The sequence below is a fragment of the Coenobita brevimanus genome, chromosome 57 (assembly GCF_032717465.1).
Source record: "Coenobita brevimanus isolate Jiangsu-jjx chromosome 57, ASM3271746v2, whole genome shotgun sequence".
Taxonomy (NCBI): Eukaryota; Metazoa; Arthropoda; class Malacostraca; order Decapoda; family Coenobitidae; genus Coenobita; species Coenobita brevimanus.
The window spans coordinates 11,812,125-11,838,197 of NC_137010.1; the positions used below are offsets into that span (position 1 = coordinate 11,812,125).

The 26,073-nt window shown below is 41.1% G+C and overlaps 1 protein-coding gene across 1 annotated transcript; it reads left to right on the top strand.

Moving 5' to 3' along the window:
• Nucleotides 1-11,944: 11,944 nt before the first annotated feature.
• Nucleotides 11,945-12,685, top strand: LOC145401887 (uncharacterized). Its single transcript, XM_080273994.1, has one exon. It carries the CDS (start codon nt 11,945-11,947, stop codon nt 12,683-12,685), a length of 741 nt encoding a protein of 246 aa, XP_080130120.1.
• Nucleotides 12,686-26,073: the final 13,388 nt, after the last annotated feature.

Here is a 26,073-nt window from a genome sequence, read left to right on the forward strand (position 1 = left end):
TAAAACTCTTGTCCCACCCCACGTTTTTTAGCTCGGTGACACTAGCTCCTTCGGCAAGGCACTACATTTCCACTTTTCTTAATTCCACAGTTTCTCTAAGATCAACTTCCTTACGACCTCCTCCGGATGCACTGATCAAACTGTCCTCTGCAAACATCCCTCAGCTCTCCTCAGTTAATCGCTCTGGTTCCTTGACTAGACCTCGCGCGTCTACCTCTTTTAAATTACCAACTTTTACCTTACAACGTTCTGTTCCCAGTGGTTCTAAAAGAACACAACTTACTGCCTCAGCATCATTTACTTCAGATTTTGTTTCGGGAAAAACTCAGTTAACTTCACCAAGATCTCAAGTGACTTCGCCCAAACCAACAACTTTTATAAAATTTCAGACGCCATCTCCAAAACTTCATGTTTCCCCTGGCTCCTCTCCCCCTTCGGTCAAGGCTTCTTCACCCTCGGTCTCCACCGGACCCCTCTCCCTGCAGCGCCTCCGTCAGTTGTTCACTCAGTTCCAGAAGCGAACGAGGAAGGAACAAGAGCCTGAAATCTTGAAGACACCTGAAAAAAATAATAAAACGACCTCCCTACCACCTCGCCGACCGGTCTTCAAGTCCTTTGGAAATACGCAGGCAAACGTTTCCCTTGTGGATACTAGAGTTGTTCACCCGTTTTCTCATAATGGAACATATATTTCCATCAGCTCCTCAGCCCCAGCATCAACTCTGCCTCCGTCCACCAATCTACCACTGTTGTTTCCTACGTTGTCGACGAGTGTAGATTTATCCCATGCTAAAGATTCTGTACAAATTACCACACGGAAACCTTTTCTGCCACAAGCTGTATCCACACCATCTACCTCAACAACGTCATTCCTACTAACTGTGACCATAACACCAACAGCCACATCACAAACAGCCACAGCATTACTAACAACCAGTCTTCAACCACAGTCAACGACCACCACAACCTGGGCAACCATTGCTGTCCTTCCACATCCTTCAGAAGTTACATTTGCCACAGCCCCTTCAGTCCTGCCAAAACCTCCTACCAATATACGAACAACCATCCAACCACCGACAAGCATACCAACAACAACAAATCAACCACCATCAACCACAATCGGAAATACGAGAGCCGAACCGGAGCCTCCAGGTCATAGCGTAAACATACCTACACCAGACAACCCGATGTTACAAGGGTCCCCGCTAAGTCCCTACGGCATTGCATTTCTTAAGAAGTACAATTTGCTCGGTTTTGGGGAGTCAGAAAGCCAGTCAGACCATTCTAAAGGACCCATTGAGACCCTATCTACACCAGAGGGACAAAATTCTGGTCTGGTAAGCCTATACGGCCCGCACGGTTTCGGTCTTGGAAACTTTGGTCTTAGTTTACAAACACAGTCGATTCCATTTGCTCAGGATGGAAGTTCAAGTGGTATAAGATATTTTGGTCTTATTCCTGGTTTCGGGACTGGCCAACCGTCAGCCCAACAAGAACAGCTTGACTCCTTTCCGGGTTTGTTTGGACTTCGCGACCTAGGGGCCTTGTCGAACATAGGCAGTCTTAGTCCCCTGACTGGTCAAGGCGATTCATCTGTCGTTGGAGATGGTTTAGGTGATCTTGCTAATACTAGAGTTGGTCTGAGCAGTCTAGGAAACCCTACTGGTGGTCAAGGAAGTCTGATTGGTCTTGGGGATAGGTTAAACTCTCCCAGTAACGGTTTTAGTGGCCTATCATTATCAGCAAGCGGTCTTGGAACAACAGACGCTCAAAGTGGCCTTAACATATTTGGCGTCGGGCTTTTGTCTGGGCTTCATGTTGGTAGTTTTGGTAGTAGTCTTGGTGGTAATAGTGATACGTTAGGTAGTGGTAGTGCATTGAATATTGGTAGTGGTGTCATGCCGCGATTGTAGGAACTGGAAGAATTACGCCCACACATATATATATATATATATATATATATATATATATATATATATATATATATATATATATATATATATAGATAGATAGATAGATAGATATATATATATATATTTATATATGTATATATATATATACAGTATATTCCATGGAGAGATGGAATGGGTACAACTATTTCGGCCTGACTTGAACCTTCTTCAGGTATGTATAAGGAGCGGCCACTTTTCAGTGGAAGGTGGCTGCCATTTTTTCGTGGCGAGAAATAAAACGTACGTGTTTCTGTGGAAGCCCGCACATGAGCCATTTTTTAGTGGCAGCCGCAAAAAAAATGGTGACCGGGTCCATTTTACCCGCCACGCCACGGTGGCTCGCCACTGGTGACCGCTGGTGGATGCCGTAATTCAAATGGCAGCCCGCACACGGACCACTTTGCAGTAGCACTGGCGGACAGACTGGCAATGTTGACGGTCCATTCCCTACCCATGGGCAATTTGGGCATGTGTCTACCTGAGGTCCTTTCCCTAACCAAGGCCATCTTCCTTCCCAAGGTAGCACGCATACACAAAATCATGTCCATAATAAAAAAAAATTTACACCACACTACAAGGTCTTTCAGAGCTTGAAGTTCGCGAAAGTCTACAGTTTGTACCAGGTAACGTTATTGATATGTCCTTCCTAGTGCCAGACACAATGTCAGGTATTCCAAGCGAAGCTAAACGGTCTGACTGATTCATTTATATAATTTGTTTATTGGTAGCATGTTGGATTTTTCCTAGCAGTGACACATTTGATAAATCAGCGTTGCATGTTAATATCAATATACAGTATTTGCCAATAGCTTTCATCCTTTTCAGAAAAGCAAAACATTATGCCATTTTCTTATATATCTGTGGAACGTATTTTTGTGTTATATAGTTTATTTCAGTGTAACATACACATGCAAGAATGCAATGTCTCATTTATTTCATGAATTGCGGTTAACTTGCTCAAGTTTTCTCATGAACATTCTTCCACAACGTGCATGACATTTTCTATTCTTACCTTAGGGTAACTACAAGTCTTTCTTCTGTTGGTACACACTTCCTTATGTTTTTGTTAGTCAGCAGGTTATCGAAAGAAGTGCAGATCATTCTATAGTAGTTTGTAAACTTCTCTGGGTACGCTATTAAGTTGTAACCCTGATAAGCCTATGCCTGATTATCGGGTGCACCCAGTGCTGTCCTTTACGTCTTTGTTTTCTTTTTTTTTTTTTGAGGAGCATAGCGATGACACATGCCACCTCCTCGACATCCATGATGGAACTGCCTGTGGTTGCCAGTTGCCACGAAAAAGTGGCCCTGGTGCTGGGTGTCATAGCATCGCTCTCCACTTTTTAGTGGCGCCATGAAAAAGTGGCAGCCACCGTCCACTAAAAAGTGGCTCGTGTGCTGGGGGAAGTAAGGTGGTGTGGTTGGGAAGGAAAGGAGGAGGTGCTGGGGAAGGGGTAAATGGCGGGAGAGAAGCAGCAGAAGTAGGCTAGATGTGGAGAGAGAGAGAGAGAGAGAGAGAGAGAGAGAGAGAGAGAGAGAGAGAGAGAGAGAGAGAGAGAGACTATAGTACACCACACTTTTATCGCTGTACATCTGTCTGTTGTGAAATAATAAAAATTCTATGGAAGGCAGGACACAATGCTGGCAGAGGACTGTCTGCAAATATTTGGTCCTGGCTGTGCGTATGCTTAGATTTTTTTTTTTTTTCTTTAATCAAAATAATATTTTTCATCATACCTGTTTCTTGGACCCTGTTCATTTTATTTCATTGTACTGTGTTTAACGATGATTAGTACACATTTTCATTATTGTATATGCTTTATATTCATGACATGTTGTAAGGGACATTGTCTGGACCTTTTGTTATTGTGGTGATGATTATTGTCATGTTGATAATAATAATAATAATAAAGAAAAAAATAATAATGAGAAAATGCTGATGAAATCATTGACAGTGATAATATAAAACTGTTTATTACGATGACAGTTTAAGATCAGGAAGCAAAATTAAAAGAGAGCAGGTCATCGTAATGAAGGGATGAACACCTTCAATACGACGACTTCCTTTATATAATCATCCCGACTGAATTAGCTGTTGCCAGAGTATTTCATTCAGCAAGGATGAGGCACCTTGTAGTGAAGGGTAAGGCTATGTTTAATCTAACCCCTTCCGTTCGGAAAGTATCTTCTTAGCTGAACAAAACCGTCTGAAGGGAATTAAAATAGGAAAAATTGTGGTAGTAAAATGGTTGCTTCATTCCTATGACGTAAATTTCCCCTCTCTCTCTCTCTCTCTCTCTCTCTCTCTCTCTCTCTCTCTCTCTCAATAATAAATAAAAGTTACAGTCCATCCCGTATTCTCCCCCTTCGAGGTGCAGGTGCCCGATGCTAAGCTACCTTAATCAGTACGGTGCATTTAAGGGTAGATGACTAGCCTACCCCCCTTGATAACATTACATTACCGAAAAAACATCCAGTCACGCATTGGGGATAAAATCTATACAAGCCTGTCCCTCCGACGGGGGCATTCCAACCTCAATGTTTAAAATACTGCTGGAGGCAATGACAAAAAATGGTGGTAAGGATAATGATGGCACTAGATTATGGAGATAGTAATGACATTCTGATCCATGATAATGATTATGGTGATATTAACGCTGTCAGGCTCCTGTGACTTAGTTGAATAAAATCGTTTGTCGTTAAGCCATTTGGAACAGAATACTTGCTTCGATCGTGAAAGGGTTAATGGTCACAGTATCAGCACTGTCTCCTACAACTCACCCTTTGATGAATACACTCGTATAACTATTTCTGAATTAAATTCTAGCGTTTTCTCGACCCTGGGAGGGTTACTGATACTGTTGAGTTCATGATAATGATAATTATCATGATGTTAACGGTATCTGTTTAAGATGATTGTAATGCTATTAGTGGTGTTAATGGCAGTAATTAGTTGATGTGGATAAAGATGTTGAGACTGGTGGTGATGGTGATGATTAGGACTGATGCATAGACCCTGAGGTGAAAAATTTTCCATCATGCTAATGAATAAATATTCTGTTAATTCTATTGCTTTATTTGTTTTTCTTCATCCCCCCCTTTCTCTCTGTCCCACACACACACACACACACACACACACACACACACACACACACACACACACACACACACACACACACACACACACACACACACATTCTTGCATATAAATGCACGCACATACAGTAAAAACACACTTTAGTATTTCGATTTCATCTTTTTTCTTCCTACCGTAACGTGATTTTGTTCAGCTTACGAGAAACTTTTCAAACTGAAGGAGGTAAATATCTATAGTGCCTTTGTTCTAACCTGACAAAGAATCCTAGACCCACAGTACTGTCTTATTCTGTCACCGCGCTACGGGAAAAGAGCTTTAAAGAATTGAAATTCTCTCCCAGTTTAAGGTGAACGAACTGTAGTACCTTCATGTCAACATATTTGCATATAGCACATTCATAATCTCTTCTGTTCCTTATGCAGTTTGTGTCGGTACTGGTAAGACAGAAATAGCTCACAGGAGAATATGTAAGGTGTAGCATGGAAAATAGTTAAGGAAGAGGTGTAAGAAATAGTCTTTCATAGCAATTTATTTTGTATATTTTTCCTTATGTATGTGTACGTTACTATAGCTTTAGAATATCGACTTAATGTGAGTCAGGAACAAGATAAAAAAAAATACCAATACGTTAGCAGGGAACGCACATCGCTGAGGAATTAATATGTGCAACGAAAGCCATACTTAGCCACACAAATTTTATCGTCATATAATAACTGTTTTATTTTATGGTATTTCTTTATAGTATGGCTTTCAGTTACTACAGTATATAATTATTTGCCCACCCTGCACCCAAGTTTATAATTCATGTTCAGAAATATACTGAAGAGATTGAACCTAAATTAAATGTGTGGCATGACTGGTACAAGGAACATTTTCTCATCACATTTAACTGACAGACTTATTAGTCATATCAGACTAAGATATACATTTTCTCACAACAGAAATTCACTGTTGTTATTCGTTTACTGTTTCTCTCCAGGGGCATGAGTTCGCCTATTGTTCCACTGCATCTGCTTCATACTTACAGGGTATGTCCGTTGCCTTCTTCCCTCATACATAATGTAAAAGAGAACTATCTATGGACAGGGAAACATACTAAACTTCTCTTATCTTCGGAATATTAACCGACAGGGGAAACTGAAAAGTGGAAGAGGTGAAATATTGGTCGAAATTTTGTGACCGACATTGATTGGGGAAATCATGGAGTCGTATTCTTGGTGACATGGGAGACTTCGTTGCACCTCTTCTTTAACGATTCAGTTTCCATATTACATCATTACATTCCCTCTGGACAGATGGCGGGGGGAGGGGCATGGGGGCGAACCTGCCGCTATTTTCGGCAGATCACTGATTACTTCTAATAAAAGAACAATGTTACGTAACCAAGTAATGAACTAAATATCTTACTGCACTTGCACTTCCATACAGTATTTTACTCCGATTATTAAAACCATTGAAATAAAAGTGCATATTTATTCGATTGTTTAAATGTATTAAGCGGTAATTCTGATTGGATTAACACACCCCTTCCCTTTATCCGAAGTGATGGATTCAATCCTTCTCTTGTATTTTATTAATATATTAAATACTAACTTCATAGAAGATATTTATGTGTAATGTGATAAACGATTCTCTGAAGAGGAGGTTTGACGATATCTCCCATGACAACTGGAAAACTTTAAGTCCCTTTTAATTCTTCCGGGACCATAGACGAGACATAGGGGAAAGTAGGACCCAGGCTTATCTCCTTTGTGTTGGGTGAATTACAAACCTATGAACAAAGAAGTGTTGGATAGCTGAGTCATCACCGCCATACACTGTAGGAGAGGAAGAGACGGGAAATGTCTTGCAAGAATGAGTGACCAATCGTCAGTGGAGGCTGGGTAAGGGAGAGAAACCGTATCGAGTGGAGGAGGTTTTTAAAATTAGAGCAACAATTGTTATATATATCCGTTAACCATTTTGTTCTTCTGGACAGACTTAGGAACTATATTCAGGCTGACAACCGACGATTTTGTTCAAATGAAGAAAATCCTAGCATTAAGAGGAATTAGAGACTACCATACCCTTTCGCAAAAAAACTACAAGAGGGAGCGTTTCCCGCCCTCCACCCACTCACTCTCTTCCCTTTCACTCAGCTTTTACAACACGGAGGGAATGCGCGGGTTTCTGTTTCTTGGTCCCTCCCATCTCATAGACTCTACTTGTAGTAGCGGGAAATACGGTGATGATGATGGTGATGATGAAGGGCATCATATTCTTTCTCCTCTATCTTCCGAGGTCACTACTATTGTCGTCTAAATACTTCCATTACTTGTCAGTTTCTGCCGTCCAGCTTTGTTTCCCATATCTGTTGTTGTTGGTAAAATCGTGTAACTTCCTAAAATAAAATGAACGTAAACATTGTTGGTGTTTCACTATTTCTGGACCATTCCAACCTGCTGTTCTTTTCAGTCGTTTGAAAATGGTGCAACCGACCTAGTTTGGAAATCTTAAAAAGCCGTGACCACTTGAATGGTGCTGGAAGAATGTATTGTTCCTGCATGAGCGACCAGTTTCAAAGTTTGGTAATTAAATTCTCCTAATCAATTGCTTTGAAACTGTGAGCAACGTACGAATCACAATAAAAACAAGAGTCATTCTGTTACATTCGTGATCTTTTCAAGGTTTTGGGGGCTAGCAGGTGAAAAAATGGTCTGGTTTCCAGATAATGCTATATGTCATTTCTGGTGCAAAAGACGAAAGCGTTTGAAATTAAAGTTCGAAATGTGAACTGCTAATAATCCTTTCCCTTTATGAACTCACTTATTTACAATCTTCAGTATGACATCTTTAAAAAAAAAAAAAAAAAAAAAATCCTTACCGCCAGACGAAATTGTGCTAATCAGCTTTGGCAGCATCACCAGACAAAATCGTTTAGCTTAAGGGAGACCTCTTGTAGCGAAGAAATTAGCAGTGCGAATAATTAAATAAAATATACAGTAAGTGATCAGTTCTGACAAGATGTTGAAATCGATCATGTAGCTTTTTTGTAATTGGTCTTCAGATCATTATTAAAAAAAAAAAAAAAAAACTCCCACCTCCACTGTCTGTCTGTCTGTCTGTCTGTCTCTGTCTGTCTGTCTGTCTGTCTGTCTGTCTCTCTCTCTCTCTCTCTCTCTCTCTCTCTGACATCTTTTGTGTAACCTCCCTCCCTTAACTCTAGTCATCGTTCATTCTGCACTGCGCTTTTGTTTGACTAAAGAAAGTGGCAGTTCTTGGGAAAAAATAAATTTGGAGGAGAAGGGAAAGGAGAGGGTGTGGTGTGAATACATAGGCTACTGGGGCGTGGGAGTGGTGACAAATGGTAACTGTAGTGATAATGATGATGTGTGGTGATAGTTTTTGTGACAGTTGTGATGATTTTTGTTGTTATTGGGTTGTCCGCGGTATCACTGAGGTGGAACGCCGCAGCATTGGGGCAAATCGATCGCTCTCACCGAATCTCCGATGAGGAGATCAGAGGAGACAGGTATCCTGGCCCCTGCACTCCGGTGAGTGAGGTACCCCGCGACAGCAGCAGCGCTGGGATACCACACTCCACTGGCACGGGATAGCTGGGAGGGTTTGGCTCCCAGGAGATTCCCAGCTGGGAAATGGTGCCACTGCGTAGAGGGGTCCCATCTGTGATGATTGTGGTGGTGATGGTGATAATGTAGTGGTGGTGGTGGGGATTATGAAAATGATGGGGTGGTTATAGTGATGGAAATAGTGGTGATTGTGGTAGTTGTGGCAGTGGTAGCTGTAATGATTGAGGCTTTGGTGGTGGTAGTGGTGGCTGTAGGTACTGCTGTTGATGTTTGTTGGTATTATCATTGTTATTTTTCTTGTTCTTGTTGTTGTTCTTGTTGATGATGATGATGATGATGATGGGTTTGGTTGTCGTGGTGATGGTTCTGGTGGTAAAAAATGACGATGGATTTTTTTTAGGAAGGGGAGGGGGAGTAGTTGTGTAGCTGTGGCGGTAGCAGTAGTTGTGGAGGCGGTGGTGGTGATGTAACTGAAGTTGCTGAGATGGTAATGATGGTTGTAGTGACAGTGATGATGGTAGTGATGATATACTTCAGAGGTAGATTTACTCCATGTGATTAGATGAACATAATTTAAATAGGAATTTTTCTTTTCTTTTCTTTTTTAATTTTGAAGAATGAGAACTAAGTGATGCATCCAGCTTGAGTTACAGGGCCGTTATTTTAAGTGGCAGAGGAGGCTTCGTCATACTTATTTCATATCGCTTTGTTTTTCACACTGCACCTGTGCATTCTCCTGCATGCTGTTTATATCTTTTCAATATCGACAGTGTTTGCGTCAATAACTCAAAAGATCCTTAGATGTTATCATCATCATCATCATCATCATCATCATCATCATCCGGACCTCCTTTCCCACCCAAGGGCAGGGTGAGGAGTAGCAGTGTCCAAACTTGCCCAATCCAATAGGCCACACTTCCATTCACTCATCGTTCAAGCCCCCGGAATCCTGGCTCTACCGGATACGCCAAAAACATGCACCACATTCTGCAGCTTCACACAAATGTATGTATGTGCAAATTAAATCGTTAAAGAAATAGTGTTGCCAAGTCTCATATGCCACTTAGAATACAGCCATGTTTGTGTAGTCTGGCGTCGTAGCATGTTTTGGGTACTCTTACTGCTTGTTGTTTTAGTGGAGAGAGCGGCGGATAGGGGGAGAGCAATCATTAGTGTACCTTGTGTTTGGCTTTGATTTAGAAGTGAGGATGATGAGGGAAGTACAAATGTACGAGGGGTAGAGAAAGTGATAGCAGTGGCTCGTATTCTCGTCAGTAAAGGAAGCTCCCTAACACTTCTTCCTTAAATTACCGAATTTCTTTTAGATATGGGTGGTTAATATCCTGTTATGCGTTATTAATGAAGAGTATGGCGATAGTGGAATGATATATGTGACACAGAAGTGTACACAAACGCGAAACAAGTAAATCAAATAGGGTAGGAAAAGGTGTTAGGGAGCTTGCCTTACACGAATACGAGCCAATGACCCTCAGCTGAGTAGCCTATAGGCTAGACTTTTAGGAGCAGCCAACATAATTTCCTTCAGTTGCAAAGCACTTTCAAATGGTAGTATGACAGATCGAGGAGGCTGATCATGATGAATAAAGCGGGTAATATGTAATGGAGGTTAGGGATATACTCGTCGGCACTAGTACGATGAGCTAGAGTTGTATTAGTCCGAATGAGGTTTACTGCAAGACCGGATCTTCTCGATGGAGGGAGTGATAGCCAGAATTAACTCTTCCTGATGCCGACCAAGTATTAGTTAGGTGTGCCTGTGAGACTCGAAATGTTGTAAATGTTGTGGAAAAATGTTATCACTGGGAATGAACCGACAGTGTGCGAACATGAGGTAACAAATGAAGTGATATAGCCCACTACTACAGTAGCACTCACAATGGTACTGTATGTCCGCTGCAGCTCAGGGCACACGTAGATCGGGGAGCAAACGCGGTAACTACTATAAGCCACTATGGTTTCAGTGAGATGAAGAAAGAGATGTGGATATGACGGAAGTATTATCAAAAGAAGGTACACTAAATGAGGGTTGAAATGTAATGGGGCCGTGAGGAAGTATTACACAGTGTGGTGAAGGTATATAAGGGAAGAAAGGCAGTGGGGGGAGGAGCAGTGGCTGCCCATCAGCATGAGGGTCGAGTGTATCTTGATTCTGCTGGCCGGTAAGTAGTGCAGGATGTCTGACGTTACGTGGTATATCGTCTCTATCAATCTGTTTCACAATTTTCAAAAAATTGTAGTGCTTGCATGTAATACTATCAGAATTTCTTTTTCATTCAGTCTTTACTCAAATATTTTATTTGCTTTGGAGAAACGAGTAACATTAAAGTTGAGTTTGGTTAAAAGTGCTTAATTACATATACACATGGGACCATATTTTCGTGAGGTCTGCAGGCTTCTTTGCACTTCTTTACTGGCTTAACAATGGCACGTTAATAATCTCCTCAACGTAATTTATGTGCGCTGTCAATATTAGGAAGATATAAAGACCATACAAAAAATATTAAGATGTGATATACCAAATAAATCGTGAAGGCATATGTGCCATGGAACCTTTTAAGCCGACAAGAATATTACCCATAATTCGATTGTCCTTTCACTATTATTTATAGTCGTTTGTGTGGTTGCAGGTGTGATCGTGGCAAAGGCGGTGAGGGTGAGTATATCTAGTCTCGGATTCACAACCAAACTTATGGCCAATTCTCTGTCGTTACTAAGAACAGTTTTCACAGAAAAGACAAGGAGAGGAGAGGGCAGAATCTTCACATGTCTTACCCTTCCTGTTTAAAGAAATCTTAGGTAAGTTAGGCAAATGATAGTAAGTGTGTTTACAAATCTGGCACCAAGTACCTTGCTTCCATGGAGGTAAACTGTCTTCAGCTTCATAGCGTAATGTGGGAAAATTTACTCTCTTCTCTTGTTCCAGAGTGACAGATGAGTTTATTTAATAGAGAAAAATATTACGTTCATAAAATATTTTTATGTAGTGTTGTATAATTATAACTGCCTCTCAATATGTTAGAACGGCTTCACAAGTTTTATTATGAATATTGATACTGATGATAAGAATGGTAGCGGTGAGACGTGCATATCACGATACCCACCCAGTACCATTCACGAGATTGCAATGACACATACCGAACATACCTAAAAACAGGTATAGTAAAAAATTTTCATACTTCTTGATTAATCAACAACGTCTAAAAATACCACATACTGATAGTTCATGGATAATTTTTTTGGTTAGTACATATACAAATAAAAATGCATACCCATGAGAGTAAAATTCATACTAAGAACACAGGATAATGCCTTGTGACTGCTATACCAGAGAGCCTCACTTTGGCGGTGTGACTGTGTTGATGTGGTGTGAAGTGTACAATGGTGTGGTGGTGTTGCAGGTGCGGCGTGGTTTCAGTGGTGGTTATGGTGGTGGCGGGTACAATGGTGGTGGTGGGTCCGTCCTGCTGGTGGGTGCCGGGCGTGGCTACCATGGTCCCTCCGCTGCCCAGGTGGCCAACCAGGCTGCATACGCCGCCACAGCAGCTGCTGCTGGCCAGAGAGCAGTGGCACATGCTGCGGCAGGCTATTTTGCTCGCGGTGCTGCCCAGCTGGCTGCCAGTGCCGCGAACAGAGCCAATAGTGCCGCCGCCGCCAACTACGCTGAGGCCGCACACTTGAGTCGAGCATTGGGTGCCGCACAGGCTAATGCGTTTAAGCAGGCCAGCCAAGCCTCTCTGGCCGCTGCTGCCGCCCAGGGCGCCACCGGGTACGGGTATGGTGGGGGGTATGGCCATGGGGAACCTGCAGCAGTGCTGGCAGCACAGCAGTCATGGGAGTCACAGAAGGCACAGCAGGCAGCTAACGGTCTGGCCTTGCAAAGCGCAATCATCAACCACCAGCTGCAGTCCGCTGGCTCTGCTGCCGCTCAGGCCAACGCAGCTGCAGCAAAAGCCCTGGCTAAGGCACACGGGGCTGGGCTGGGCGGGTATAGTGGTGGGTATGGAGGTGGATATAGGGTTGGATACGGGGGCGGATACCATCGTTGATCCTGGCCCACAGCAATAAAACATGAGAGTACTGGCCTAGTGTGTGTTAATATCCAACTAATGTGATGTATTACGGGAGCCCCACACTTCGTCAGCATTCACTGAAAACTACCCCTCATTCTCTTTTTTTTTTTTTTTTTTTTCCAGGAATACAGATATGCCTATCAAAGAAATTTTCCTCCCCAGAGAAGAGTGAATTTACTTTGCTAGACTTTGGTGTGACCATCACCCTGCTCTACACCATTATTAAGACAAGCACAATACTTACACACACCTCATCCTTTTCTCATTCCAGTGCCATTCCTCACTCCGCAACACATTCACTCACCTCATTCTCACAAACAAACATTTATTTATAATAGGTTATCGTAGTGCAGTACATCTAAGGATTAAAGACAAGCCTACTTCCCTTGGAATTATGTGATCGAAGAATCTTCACTTTTTTTTTTTTTTTTTTTTTTTATGGCTATCAACCATCGGACCTAAGGCCCTGGTCATTAAGCTATTTTCTTGAGAAGCTGAGGATAAAAAAAAATGGCAGATAATTACTGGACCAAAGTAGAGGAGGAGTTAGAATCAGTGAACTGGAATGAAATGGATCTAGATAGCATGTGGCATGAATATAGGGGTTGCTTAGTCAGGAATGCTAAAGTGGTGTGTGGTGTGGCAAGAGTAACAACAAAGAAGAAAGGTATGGCATGGAGGGATGAGGAGGTTAAGAGAGTGGTAGAGGAAATGAGGACTAAAGTGGTTACAGGATAGGGGTTCAGTTGAAATAAGAACTGATTATGTTGAGAGCAAGAAGCACGTAAAGAGACTAGTGAAGAGGAAAAAGAAGGAGGTAAATGATGATCTAGGAAGAAAAATGAATGCGAACTACTCTGAAAATAAGAAGTTATTCTGGAAAGAGGTGCGGAAATGTTGAAGTGAAAGCGGAAAGAAATCTGATGGTGTGAAGGATGTAGGTGGTAGATTATTAACCCATGGAGATGAAGTAAGGACCGGATGGAAATAACATTTTGAAAGCCTGATGAATGGGAATAGAGAGAGCAGAGCGGCTGTAAACATGATTGGTTTTGGGGGTGTGCAGAGAAGGAATGCAGTGCCACGAGACGTGACACTCGCACAGGTGAAGAGTGCTGTGAAGCGGCTGAAAAATGGGAAAGCAGCTGGGATTGATGAGGTGTATGCAGAGATGCTTAATTAAGGGTAGTGGAGAGAGTGGAATGAAGTGCTTGTTGGAGATATGTAAGAAGGCATGGATGAGTGAAACTGTGCCTGCAGAGTGGAAAAAGGCTGTGATTGTCTATCTATCTATTGCCAGATGCCTCAATCCCGTTTGGGGTGGCCACAAACAAATCGCCTCCAAGTCGCCCTGTCCCCCGCCATTTCACTCCCCTGCTCCCAACTCACACCCCCCTCTCTCATATACCTCTCCACCCCATCCCTCCATCTCATCCTCGGCCTCCCCCTCCCTCTTCCCCCCTCCACCTCACTCACATACACTCTCTTCGTCAGTCTTTCACCCTCCATCCTCTCCACATGCCCAAACCACCTTAGTGTGTTCCTCATAACGCTTCCTATCACATCCACATCAACACCACAACGCTCCTTTATATCCGCATTCGTCAGCCTGTCTCTCCATGTGACTCCACAGGCTCCTCTTAAATAACTCATTTCCACTGCTCTCACTCTTGACTTGTGCCGTTCCAACAACGTCCAAGCTTCACTTCCGTAGGTTAGAGTTGGTATCACAATACTGTCATGTAGTAACTTTTTCACTTCCATGCTCACTTCCCTGTTTCTTATCACTGCTTTCAAAGAACCAGCAACCTTTCTTCCCTGCTGTACCCTTTCAAGCACTTCACCCTCCAAACCTCCATCCTTACTCATCACACTACCCAAGTACTTAAACGTACTCACATTTTCCAATTCCTCACCATCCAACCTCGCTATACATTCACTGACTTCACCTCTCTCAAAGACCATCACTTTACTCTTCCCTACATTCACCTTTAGATTCCGTTTCTTACACACTCTCCCACACTCATCCACCAAGCCTTGCAGCTCCTCTTCATCTTCACTCAACAACACAGTATCATCTGCAAACAACAGTACAGGGAGTTTCCAAACACTATCCTCTCTCACCAGGGCCACTCCAACATCCACTACCCTACCTTGTACCTCTTTTATTACCCCATCCATGTACAGATTGAACAACCATGGAGACATGACACATCCCTGTTTCAACCCAACTTTCAAAGAGAAAAATTCACTTAGTTCACCATCCACACGCACTGCAGCCTTCGCACCATCGTACATACTCTTCACAGGATTCAACAACTTCCCATCTACTCCATATATTCTTAACACTTTCCACAATCCTTGTCTATCCACCCTGTCATATGCTTTCTCCAAATCCATGAAAGCCGCATACAACTTCTTTCCCTTCTCTAGAAACTTTTCCACTAAAGATCTAAGAATGAATATCTGATCTACACAACCTCTTCCCTTCCTAAAGCCTTCCTTTTCTTCTCCAACTAATTCCTCTGTTCTTTCCCTAACTCTGTCAATAAGTATCCTACCATACACTTTTCCTATTATACTAAGAAGACAAATCCCCCTATGATTACCACACACTTCTTTTTCCCCTTTTCCTTTGTACAAGGGAATAATTATACCTGACTTCCAATCCTCCGGGACTCTACCTTCCTCCCAGGCCAATCTGCACATCTTCCACATCCATTCTACTACTATCTCTCCCCCATGCTTCAGCATTTCACCACACACTCCATCAATTCCTGGGGCTTTCCCCGATTTAACTTTCTTCATTGCTTCCACAACTTCTATCCTACTGATTTCTTCCTGTCTTCTCACCTCCCTCCTTCTCCCAGCCATTCCCCAACCACTTATACTCGCATTGTACCCCCGTATAAAAACAAAGGTGAGCGAAGTGAGTGCAAGAATTGTCGTGGCATAAGTTTATTGACTGTGGTAGGGAAGGTATATGGAAGAATTATTATAGAGAAAGTAAGAGAGATATCAGCAGTCCTAGTAAGTGATGAACAGGGTGGCTTTAGGAGTGGCAGAGGATGTGTGGATCAAATATTTGCAGTGAGACAGATAGCAGAGAAGGCTTGTGAGGACCATAAGGTGTTTATGGCATTCATGGATCTGGAAAAAGCATACGACAAAGTAGACAGAGAGGGATTGTGGATAGTTTTGCGCATGTACGGTGTAGATGGCAAGCTGCTAGGTGCTGTCAAGAGTTTCTATGATGGTAGTGAAGCATGTGTAAGAGTTAATGGGCGTCTAAGTGAATAGTTCACGATCGATGTGGGCGTGCGACAAGGTTGTGTGATGTCCCCATGGTTGTGCAATATATATATATATATATATATATATATATATATATATATATATATATATATATATATATATATATATATATATGGATGGGGTGATGAGAGAAGTAAAAACACGAGTAATGGAGAGGGGGATGGCGTTGGTAATGAATGGTGATGGATGGAATATCTCAAATTTGTTGTATGCTGATGATGCAGTACTGCTTGCAAGTACCAGACAAGAACTTGGTAGACTAGTGCAGAATTTTGCTGATGTCTGTGAATGTTGTGCCTTGAGAGTAAATGTAGAAAAGGGTTAAGTGATGGTTACTGAGAGAGTAGGTGACTTCCAGTGTGATGTTACAGTGAATGGAGAGAGACTGGAATTGGTAAGAGAGTTCAAATACCTGGGTAGGCTACAGTGATAGAAAAGTGAGAAAAATGTGCAAAAGAAGTTGAAAGTAGAGTGACACAAGGAAGAAAAGTAGCTGGTGCAATGAAGGCCTTGATAAGAAACAGAGGCTTGAGTGTTGCAGCCGCACGAGGCTTACATGAGTGAGTGTTAGCACCAACTTTAACGTATGGATATGAGACTATGGTGTGGCATGAAAATGAAAAGTCAAGAGTAATGGCAGTGGTGATGGGACTGCTGAGGAATGTATGTGGAGTACAGAGGGTGGATAGGATACGAAATAATGTGATTTGTGAAAGATGTGGAGTGAGGAAGTTGGTGGACACCAGAATCGAAGAGAGTGTACTGATATGGTATGGTCATGTGGAGAGAATGGATAACAACAAAGTGGTGAAAAAGGTATATCTGAGCGAATTTGAAGAAGGGAGGAGGCGAGGTAGGCCAAGGAGAAGGTGGAGAGATATGGTGGGTGATTTGTGAGGAAGAGAAGTTTGGAAGTCGGTGAGGCTAGGGAACTGACAAGAGATCGAGCTGGCTGGATGAATGTTGTGAGGAGAAGTGCATGATTAGGGATTTTGGCACCCTTTTTTTTTAACGTGGCAGCGTCCGAATTGACTCAATCGGATACGTTTATGTGAAGCTACAGAACGTGGTGAATGTTTTTGGCGTATCCGATAGAGCCAGGATTCCGGGGGTTTGAATGATGACTGAATGGAAGCGTGGCCCACTGGATTGGGCAAATTTGGGCTGTCTGGACATTGCTACTCCTCACCCTGCCCTTGGGTGGGAAAGGAGGTCCGGATGATGATGATGATGATGAATTTTTTTTCTCTCTCTCTCTCTCTCTCTCTCTCTCTCTCTCTCTCTCTCTCCACACACACACACACACACACAGAAGTACATCCCACAGCACAAAGAAGCAGATAAGAAAATACAGAAATGGTTCAATACAGAATGTAAAAAATCAAAAGAAAGAAGAGATTTGTTGTGGAATAGATACAGAAGACACAGTAGTGAAAGGGCGTATAATAATTACAAACAGGCAAGAAACGACTGTACAAGAATAAGGAGGGAAGCCCAAAAACAGTTTGAGGAGGATATAATAAATAAAAGTAGTGATCAACCAAAGCTGTTTTACAGCTATATCAGAAGCAAAACCAAAGTAAAAGATATAATACAATCCATCACGGACGAGGGAATCACTTATACACAAGAGAAAGATATTTGTGAAGCACTAAATAAGAATTTCCAATTAGTTTTTACAGAAGAAAAAAATTTTGAGAGGGAATATGTGGAACACGCATGTCCACACATACTACCAGATATACAAATAGCAGAAAAAGTAATACAGGAGGAGTTAAGTAGATTAGACAGAGGAAAAGCAAGTGGTCCTGATGAAATTTCATGTTGGGTGTTACGAGAATGTGCAAAGGAGTTAAGTAAACCATTATTTTTAATTTTCAAGAAATCCTTGAGTCAAGGGAAGCTACCTGATATTTGGAAAAAAGCAAATATAGTCCCCTTATTCAAGAAAAGAAATAGACAAAATCCTCTCAACTACCGACCAGTATCACTGACCAGTGTTGTAAGCAAGGTATTAGAAAAACTTATAAGAAAAGCTTGGGTAAATCATCTAGAAGAACACAGTATGATAACAGAAAGACAGTTTGGCTTCAGAAAAGGAAAATCATGTGTTACTAATCTGTTGAGCTACTATGACAGAGTAACAAACACAATACAGGAAAGGGAAGGATGGGTGGACAGTATCTATTTAGATTTCAAGAAAGCTTTTGACACAGTACCACACCAAAGACTTTTATGGAAGCTGTGCCGTCAAGGAGGAATTCGAGGCAAACTGTTTTGTTGGATGCAAGACTTTCTCATAAAAAGAGAAATGAGGACAGTACTAAGAGGAAACTACTCACCATGGAAAGAAGTGACTAGTGGAGTACCACAGGGTTCGGTGCTGGCACCAATCATGTTTCTAGTGTACATAAATGATATAAACAGTAACACTGGAAATGAGAGCTATCTGAATATGTTTGCAGATGATGCAAAAATACAAAGGAGAATTACTAGCACAGACTCTTGTAGGGAGCTACAAGAAGAATTAAATAAACTTCATGAATGGAGTAGTACATGGCAAATGGAATTCAATGTGGACAAGTGTCATGTAATCAAGTTTGGTAAAAGTGGAAAAAGACCTGATTGGGAGTATAAGTTAGGAAATAAAACCCTATACACATCAGAAAGAGAGAAAGACCTAGGTGTGATTATCAATAACAGACTATCTCCGGCTGACCACATCAGCGAGAAGGTATGGAACATGCATACACTGCTTGCAAATATGAGAATAGCATTCACATACATAAATGAAGATATGCTAAGAAGGATAATAACATCATTCATTAGACCAACCCTGGAATATGCATCAATAGTCTGGAGTCCTCATCTCAAAAAGCATATAGACAAGATTGAAAAAGTTCAAAGGGCCGCTACAAGATGGATACCAAGCTTAAGGGACCTAAGCTACGAAGAAAGACTAAATAAACTGAATCTACCAACACTACAGGAGAGAAGGAAAAGAGGTGACATGATAATGCTATATAAGTGCATATCAGGAAAGGAGAAAATAGACATAAATGATTACTTAACATATGGAGAAGCATCAGCAAGAGGACACTGCAAAAAACTGCATAAGAAGAGAGGTGATAAAGACGTAAGGAAATTCAGTTTCCCAAACAGAGCAATTGATCAATGGAATGCACTACCGAATGAAATAGTGTGTGCCAAAACAATTCACAAATATAAGGATATGTACGATAAATATGGTCTAAGACACGGGACAATACGAGCTTGACTCATTCCTGTAAAGATACAATTAGGTAAGAACAATTAGGTAAGAACACACACACACACACACACACACACACACACACACACACACACATGCATATTGTATATATAATACTTTCTATTTCTTATTATTACTTTATATTTTTATTAATATTATTTTGATTTTCTTAATATTTTAATATCAATTCAAAAATTTTAATATTAACTTTTAAAAAGTTAATACTAATAATGAAAGAAAAAAAAGAAAAAGCCTAAGCTAACATCCTAACAATGCAATAAAATAATACCTAACCTACGTTAACACCTAAAGACTCCAGTCACCTCTTGAGAGGAGAATTTATGCAGTTTTTCATGCAAGAGCTTCCGTTCGATTCACGACCTATTCTGATATTCTAAAGCTTTATGAATCCCTTGGTAACCCAACATACTGTACGGTGGGGGCGAGTCAAACCAAGGATTCACCAGCTCGGTCCGCTTGGTATGAAACTGACACTCTGACAGTAATACTGGATTTAGCACCAGTTTGCTGCTGGCGACGTGTATATTTACAGAACTTCAGTGGCTGTGTTTATATTCTTCCTTGCATGGTTCTCCGAGTCTTCGTGTTGGCTGTTCTTCGTTTGCGGTAAGTAGGAGTTACATAGATGCTGAAGAGATAATCGATTTAGCGGTGTTTTCAGCAAAGTAGTATGTAACATACATTACTATCTTTGCTGAAGTTCAAATGAATGGCGTATTACAGCCACAATTTAATGTGTGTAATTCACCGGGTCGGTCAGGATCACTTGATGGTCGTGATCGTCAGCTTTTACCCTCCCGGAAGGGAGCTGAGAGATCATATAGTCCGATCTAAGGGCAAGGCTGTGACCTTCACACACGCACACACCCGTCCCCTTGCTCAAGGGGGACAGTAACCACCCACTTCGTCAGTGAAACTTTTCGCAACCTGAGCGAGGCGCGAGCTCCCGTCTACCAGATGGCAAGCGAGAACGTTACCACTGCGCCAGCGAGCGATGTGTGTGTGTGTGTGTGTGTGTGTGTGTGTGATCTTACCTTACCTAATTGTTCTTACCTAATTGTATCTTTACAGGAATGAGTCAAGCTCGTACTGTCCCATGTCTTAAACCATATTTATCGTACATATCCTTAAATTTGTGAATTGTTTTGGCACACACTATTTCATTCGGTAGTGCATTCCATTGATCAATTGCTCTGTTTGGGAAATTGAATTTCCTTACGTCTTTATCACCTCTCTTCTTATGCAGTTTTTTGCAGTGTCCTCTTGCTGATGCTTCTCCATATGTTAAGTAATCATTTATGTCTATTTTCTCCTTCCCTGATATGCACTTATATAGCATTATCATGTCACCTCTTTTCCTTCTCTCCTGTAGTATTGGTAGATTCAGTTTATTTAGTCTTTCTTCGTAGCTTAGGTCCCTTAAGCTGGATATCCATCTTGTAGCGGCCCTTTGAACTTTTTCAATCTTGTCTATGTGTTTTTTGAGATGAGGACTCCAGACTACTGATGATATTCCAGGGTTGGTCTAATGAATGATGTTATTATCCTTCTTAGCATGTCTTCATTTATGTATGTGAATGCTATTCTCATATTTGCAAGCAGTGTATACATGTTCCGTACCTTCTCGCTGATATGGTCAGCCGGAGATAGTCTGTTATTGATAATCACACCTAGGTCCTTCTCTCTTTCTGATGTGTATAGAGTTTTATTTCCTAACTTATAATCCCAATCAGGTCTTTTCCCACTTTTACCAAACTTGATTACGTGACACTTGTCCACATTGAATTCCATTTGCCATGTATTACTCCATTCATGAAGTTTATTTAATTCTTCTTGTAGCTCTTTACGAGAGTCTGTGTTAGTAATTCTCCTTTGTATTTTTGCATCATCTGCAAACATATTCAGATAGCTCTCATTTCCAATGTTATTGCTTATATCATTTATATACACTAAAAACATGATTGGTGCCAGCACTGAACCCTGTGGTACTCCACTAGTCACTTCTTTCCATGATGAATAGTTTCCTCTTAGTATTGTTCTCATTTCTCTTTTTATGAGAAAATCTTGCATCCAACAAAACAGTTTGCATCGAATTCCTCCTTGATGGTACAATTTCCATAAAAGTCTTTGGTGTGGTACTGTGTCAAAAGCTTTCTTGAAATCTAAATAGATACTGTCCACTCATCCTTCTCTTTCCTGTATTGTGTTTGTTACTCTGTCATAGTAGCTCAACAGATTAGTTACACATGACTTTCCTTTTCTGAAACCAAACTGTCTTTCTGTTATCATACTGTGTTCTTCTAGATGATTTACCCAAGCTTTTCTTATAAGCTTTTCTAATACCTTGCTTACAACACTGGTCAGTGATACTGGTCGGTAGTTGAGTGGATTTTGTATATTTCCTTTCTTGAATAAGGGGACAATATTTCCTTTTTTCCAAATATCAGGTAGTTTACCTTGACTCAAGGTTTTCTTAAAAATTAAAAATAATTGTTTGCTTAACTCCTTTGCACATTCTCGTAGTACCCAACATGAAATTTCATCAGGACCACTTGCTTTTCCTCTGTCTAATTTACTTAACTCCTCCTGTATTACTTTTTCTGCCATTTGTATATCTGGTAGTATGTGTGGACATGCATGTTCCACATAGTCCCTCTCAAAATTTTTTCTTCTGTAAAAACTAATTGGAAATTCATATTTAGTGCTTCACAAATATCTTTCTCTTGTGTATAAGTGCTTCCCTCGTCCGTAATGGATTCTATTATATCTTTTACTTTGGTTTTGCTTCTGATATAGCTGTAAAACAGCTTTGGTTGATCACTACTTTTATTTATTATATCCTCCTCAAACTGTTTTTGGGCTTCCCTCCTTATTCTTGTATAATCGTTTCTTACCAGTTTGTAATTATTATACGCCCTTTCATTATTGTGTCTTCTGTATCTATTCCACAACAAATCTCTTCTTTCTTTTGATTTCTTACATTCTGTATTGAACCATTTCTGTATTTTCTTTTATGCTTCTTTGTGCTGTGGGATGAACTTCTGGACTCCTTTTTCATAAAATTCACAATTTTTTATATACAGCATTTAAATCTTGTCCTCTAAGCTCATTTTCCCAATCAACTTGTAAGAAATACTTCTTTAGGTCTTGATAATTTCCCTTTTTATAGTTTAGGCTCTTTTTGTAACTTTCATTGCTGTTAACTATGTCATATGCTATCCTGAAGTTGTAATTTAGTACTGCATGGTCGCTTTTGCCGAGTGGAGGGTGATATATTAAACTGTCAACATCATTTTCTTGCCATGTAAATATTAGATCTAGCACTGAAGGTACATCGAGTCCTCTTTTTCTGGTGGTTTCCCTCACATGTTGCGTTAGGAAAAACTCTTGCACGAGATCCAGGAGCTTTTGGTCCCAGCAGCTTTCTTGGCTAATTATATCTAGAGTATTCCAATTTATATTTGTATTAAAATCTCCAGTTAGTATAATTCTTTCCGATTTCTCTTCCATTTTATGTAGTAATGATCTTAAACTCTGAATTGTACTCTCTGCCAGGTCCTCATATTCGTCTCTTTCCCATGTGTTTGATCTGGGTGGCATGTACAAATTGGCTACAGTTACTTTCCCTTCAGATGTGTTGATCTCTACTGCAATCAGTGTGTGTGTAATTCAACGGGTCGGTCAGGATCACTTGGTCGTGATGGTCAGCTTTTACCCTCCCGGAAGGGAGCTGAGAGCTCATATAGTCCGATCTAAGGGCAAGGCTGTGACCTTCACGCACGCACACACCCGTCCCCTTGCTCAAGGGGGACAGTAACCACCTACTTCGTCAGTGAAACTTCGCAACCTGAGCGAGGCGCGAACTCCCGTCCACCAGTTGGCAAGCGAGAACGTTACCACTGCACCAGCGAGCGGTGTGTGTGTGTTCTTACCTACCTAATTGTATCTTTACAGGAATGAGTCAAGCTCGTTCTGTCCTGTGTCTTAAACCATATTTATCGTACATATCCTTAAGTGTGTGAATTATTTTGGCACACACTATTTCATTCGGTAGTGCATTTCACTGATCAATTGCTCTATTTGGGAAACTAAATTTCCTTACGTCCTTATCACCTTTCTTTTTATGCAGTATTTTGCAGTGTCCTCTTGCTGATGCATCCCCATAGATTATGTAATCATTTATGTCTATTTTCTTCCCTGATATGCATTTATATAGCTATGTCACCTCTTTTCCTTCTCTCCTGTAGTGTTGGTAGCTTCAGTTTTTTTTTAGTCTTTCTTCGTAGCTTAGATCCCTTAAGCTGGGTACCCATCTTGTAGCGGCCCTTTGAACTTTTTCAATCTTGTCTGTGTTTTTTGAGATGAGGACTCCAGACTACAGATGCATACTCCAGAGTTGGTCTGATGGATGATGTTATAATCATTCTTATCATGTCTTCATTTATGTATGTGAACGCTATTCTCATATTTGCAAGCAGTGTATACATGTTCTGTACCTTCTCACCGATGTGGTCAACACTTCGAAATAGTAAATGTGTGAAGTAGCAGCGAAGCAGTAGCCAACTTTCATCTATCTGATAACTGTGCGTGAAGGATGGGGATGGATGAAGGAGGGGTAGAAACTATCAGCTCCCCCAGCCTTCCTCCTCTCTTAACCTTTCCCCTCCCACACAGTGGTACCATGTGCTTGTCTCACGCATAAAGGTCCGAACTGGCAGGCAGGTGTATAAGGCGAAACATTCCTCGGCTGTACCTCTCACTGCTGTGGTCAGCCGGAGATAGTCTGTTACTGATAATCACTCCTAGGTCCTTCTCCCTTTCTGATATCTGTAAGGTTGATCTTCTTAACTTATAATCCCAATCTGGTCTTTTCTCACTTTTACCAAACTTAATTACATGACACTTTTCCCCATCAAATCCCATTTGCCATTTATTGCTCCATTCATGAAGCTTATTTAGTTCTTCTTATAGCTCTGCAAGAATCCGTGTTAGTAATTTTCCCCTGTATTTTTGCATCATCCGCATACATATTTAGATTGTGCGTGTGTGTGTGTCCGTGCGTGTGCGTGTGTGCACGCGTGTGCGTGTGTGTGTGTGTGTGTGTGTGTGTGTGTGTGTGTGTGTTTTATAAGTATCTGTGTTGGAGGGGACTGCGTGTGTGTGTGCATTTTTGAAGTAGGGGTGTATTGTGGCGGAGAGAATGTAAGTTACAGAGGTTTGATGGGCGGTACGGGGGCAATGTAGAGAAAGTATTGGTTGAGGGGAGAGGTGAAATGGATGGACTGGGATGGAGGTGGGTAGTGATTGATGAGGTAGAGCGGTGGTAGTATTCCCCGTGAAGTTAGGTACTGTTGGATGGTTGATAAGGGCGTGGCGATAGTTTAATTAAAAACTCTCCAGAAGATTAGTATAAGGGCAGGGGGTTAGAAAAAGGGGAGAGGTGGGTAGCACGAACTGAAATATGAAGATAGACGTTATAAGTTAGCTGGGCTGGACATGAGTTTTTTTTTTTTTTTCCAATCATTATCATCATCATCATCCGGGCCTCCTTCCCCATCCTAGGGCAGGGTGAGGAGTAGCAACGTCCAGACGATGATGATGATGATGATGATGATGATGATAATAATAATAATAATAATAATGATAATAATAATAATAATAATGATAATAATAATAATAATAATAATAATAATTATTATTATTATTAAAATAATTATCATTATTTTGAGGGAAGGTAGTGTTGATAAGTGAGAAAAGGGTGGAGGTAGGTGGACAGAGTGTGAGATGGTGTTACGTGGCTGGGCAGCGCAGTTCAAGTACCGTACACCCGTACGGCGAATTGAAGGTTTAAGTCACTTTTCTTCGAAGTGTAAGAACAAAATGGACAGCACTCATTTCATTAGGTACCATTAATTCTGTGACGCCATTATTAGCCTCCACAAATATTAAATCAGCTTAAAGGGTGTCCCATGGACGAGTGACAATATGAATGAATGATTTGTGGTGGAATGTATATAAAATAAACATGTGTACAGTATACCCGAAGCTCCTGTCAGATCCCTAGATAACAACCTTCAATATTTACTTATGTTGGATAAGGACGACATCTGAAGTCTAGCGGTAGAGTGCTCTAGTCGTAGCGACGGCCGTCCTTACACATAATGATAAGAATTCTGTAGAGGAGATTGGAGATTCCTTTGCCATGTTAAAATGCTATCAGATGCTTAAGTCGGTCGTCCACCCTTAATGGTCTCTGGACTATGGCAGCCTAGCTTATAGTGCTCAAACGCTCTAAACAGGCCAATATGAGGTTGACTCACAGTTTTTGTGAAAAAAAAAAAAAAAAAAAGATATGCCTGTTAGAAATGTTATAGTTAACACAGGTATATGTATGTTGTATCAATTACCATGAATAATATGGAGATTTCACTTGCAGTGCATATGAATTCTGTTTTTCACCTGGTAGAGAAGAAAGACTATAGGTGTAAGAAACCGTATGGTTTTGTTTGTGTTTTATTTAGTTACATCGACAAGGATAAAGACTTCATGACAGTTGTTCCTGAAACATGACGATCTAGTATCCTCAAGCACACTTCCCAGCAGCTCCCTGTCGTAACGTAGTTTTCCCAGGACGGACAAGGAATGGAGTGTATACGTTTTCTATATCTTGTTCTTACTGCGAATCAAAATCTCAGTTACAACAGGTAGTAGCTCGTCGTCAGTTTGTTGATCCGGGCCTTGGACAATATCAATGACA

Bases quoted from the DNA above. Each gene is read 5' to 3' on its own strand.
- LOC145401887 (XM_080273994.1), top strand. From the start codon at position 11,945: ATGCCTTGTGACTGCTATACCAGAGAGCCTCACTTTGGCGGTGTGACT.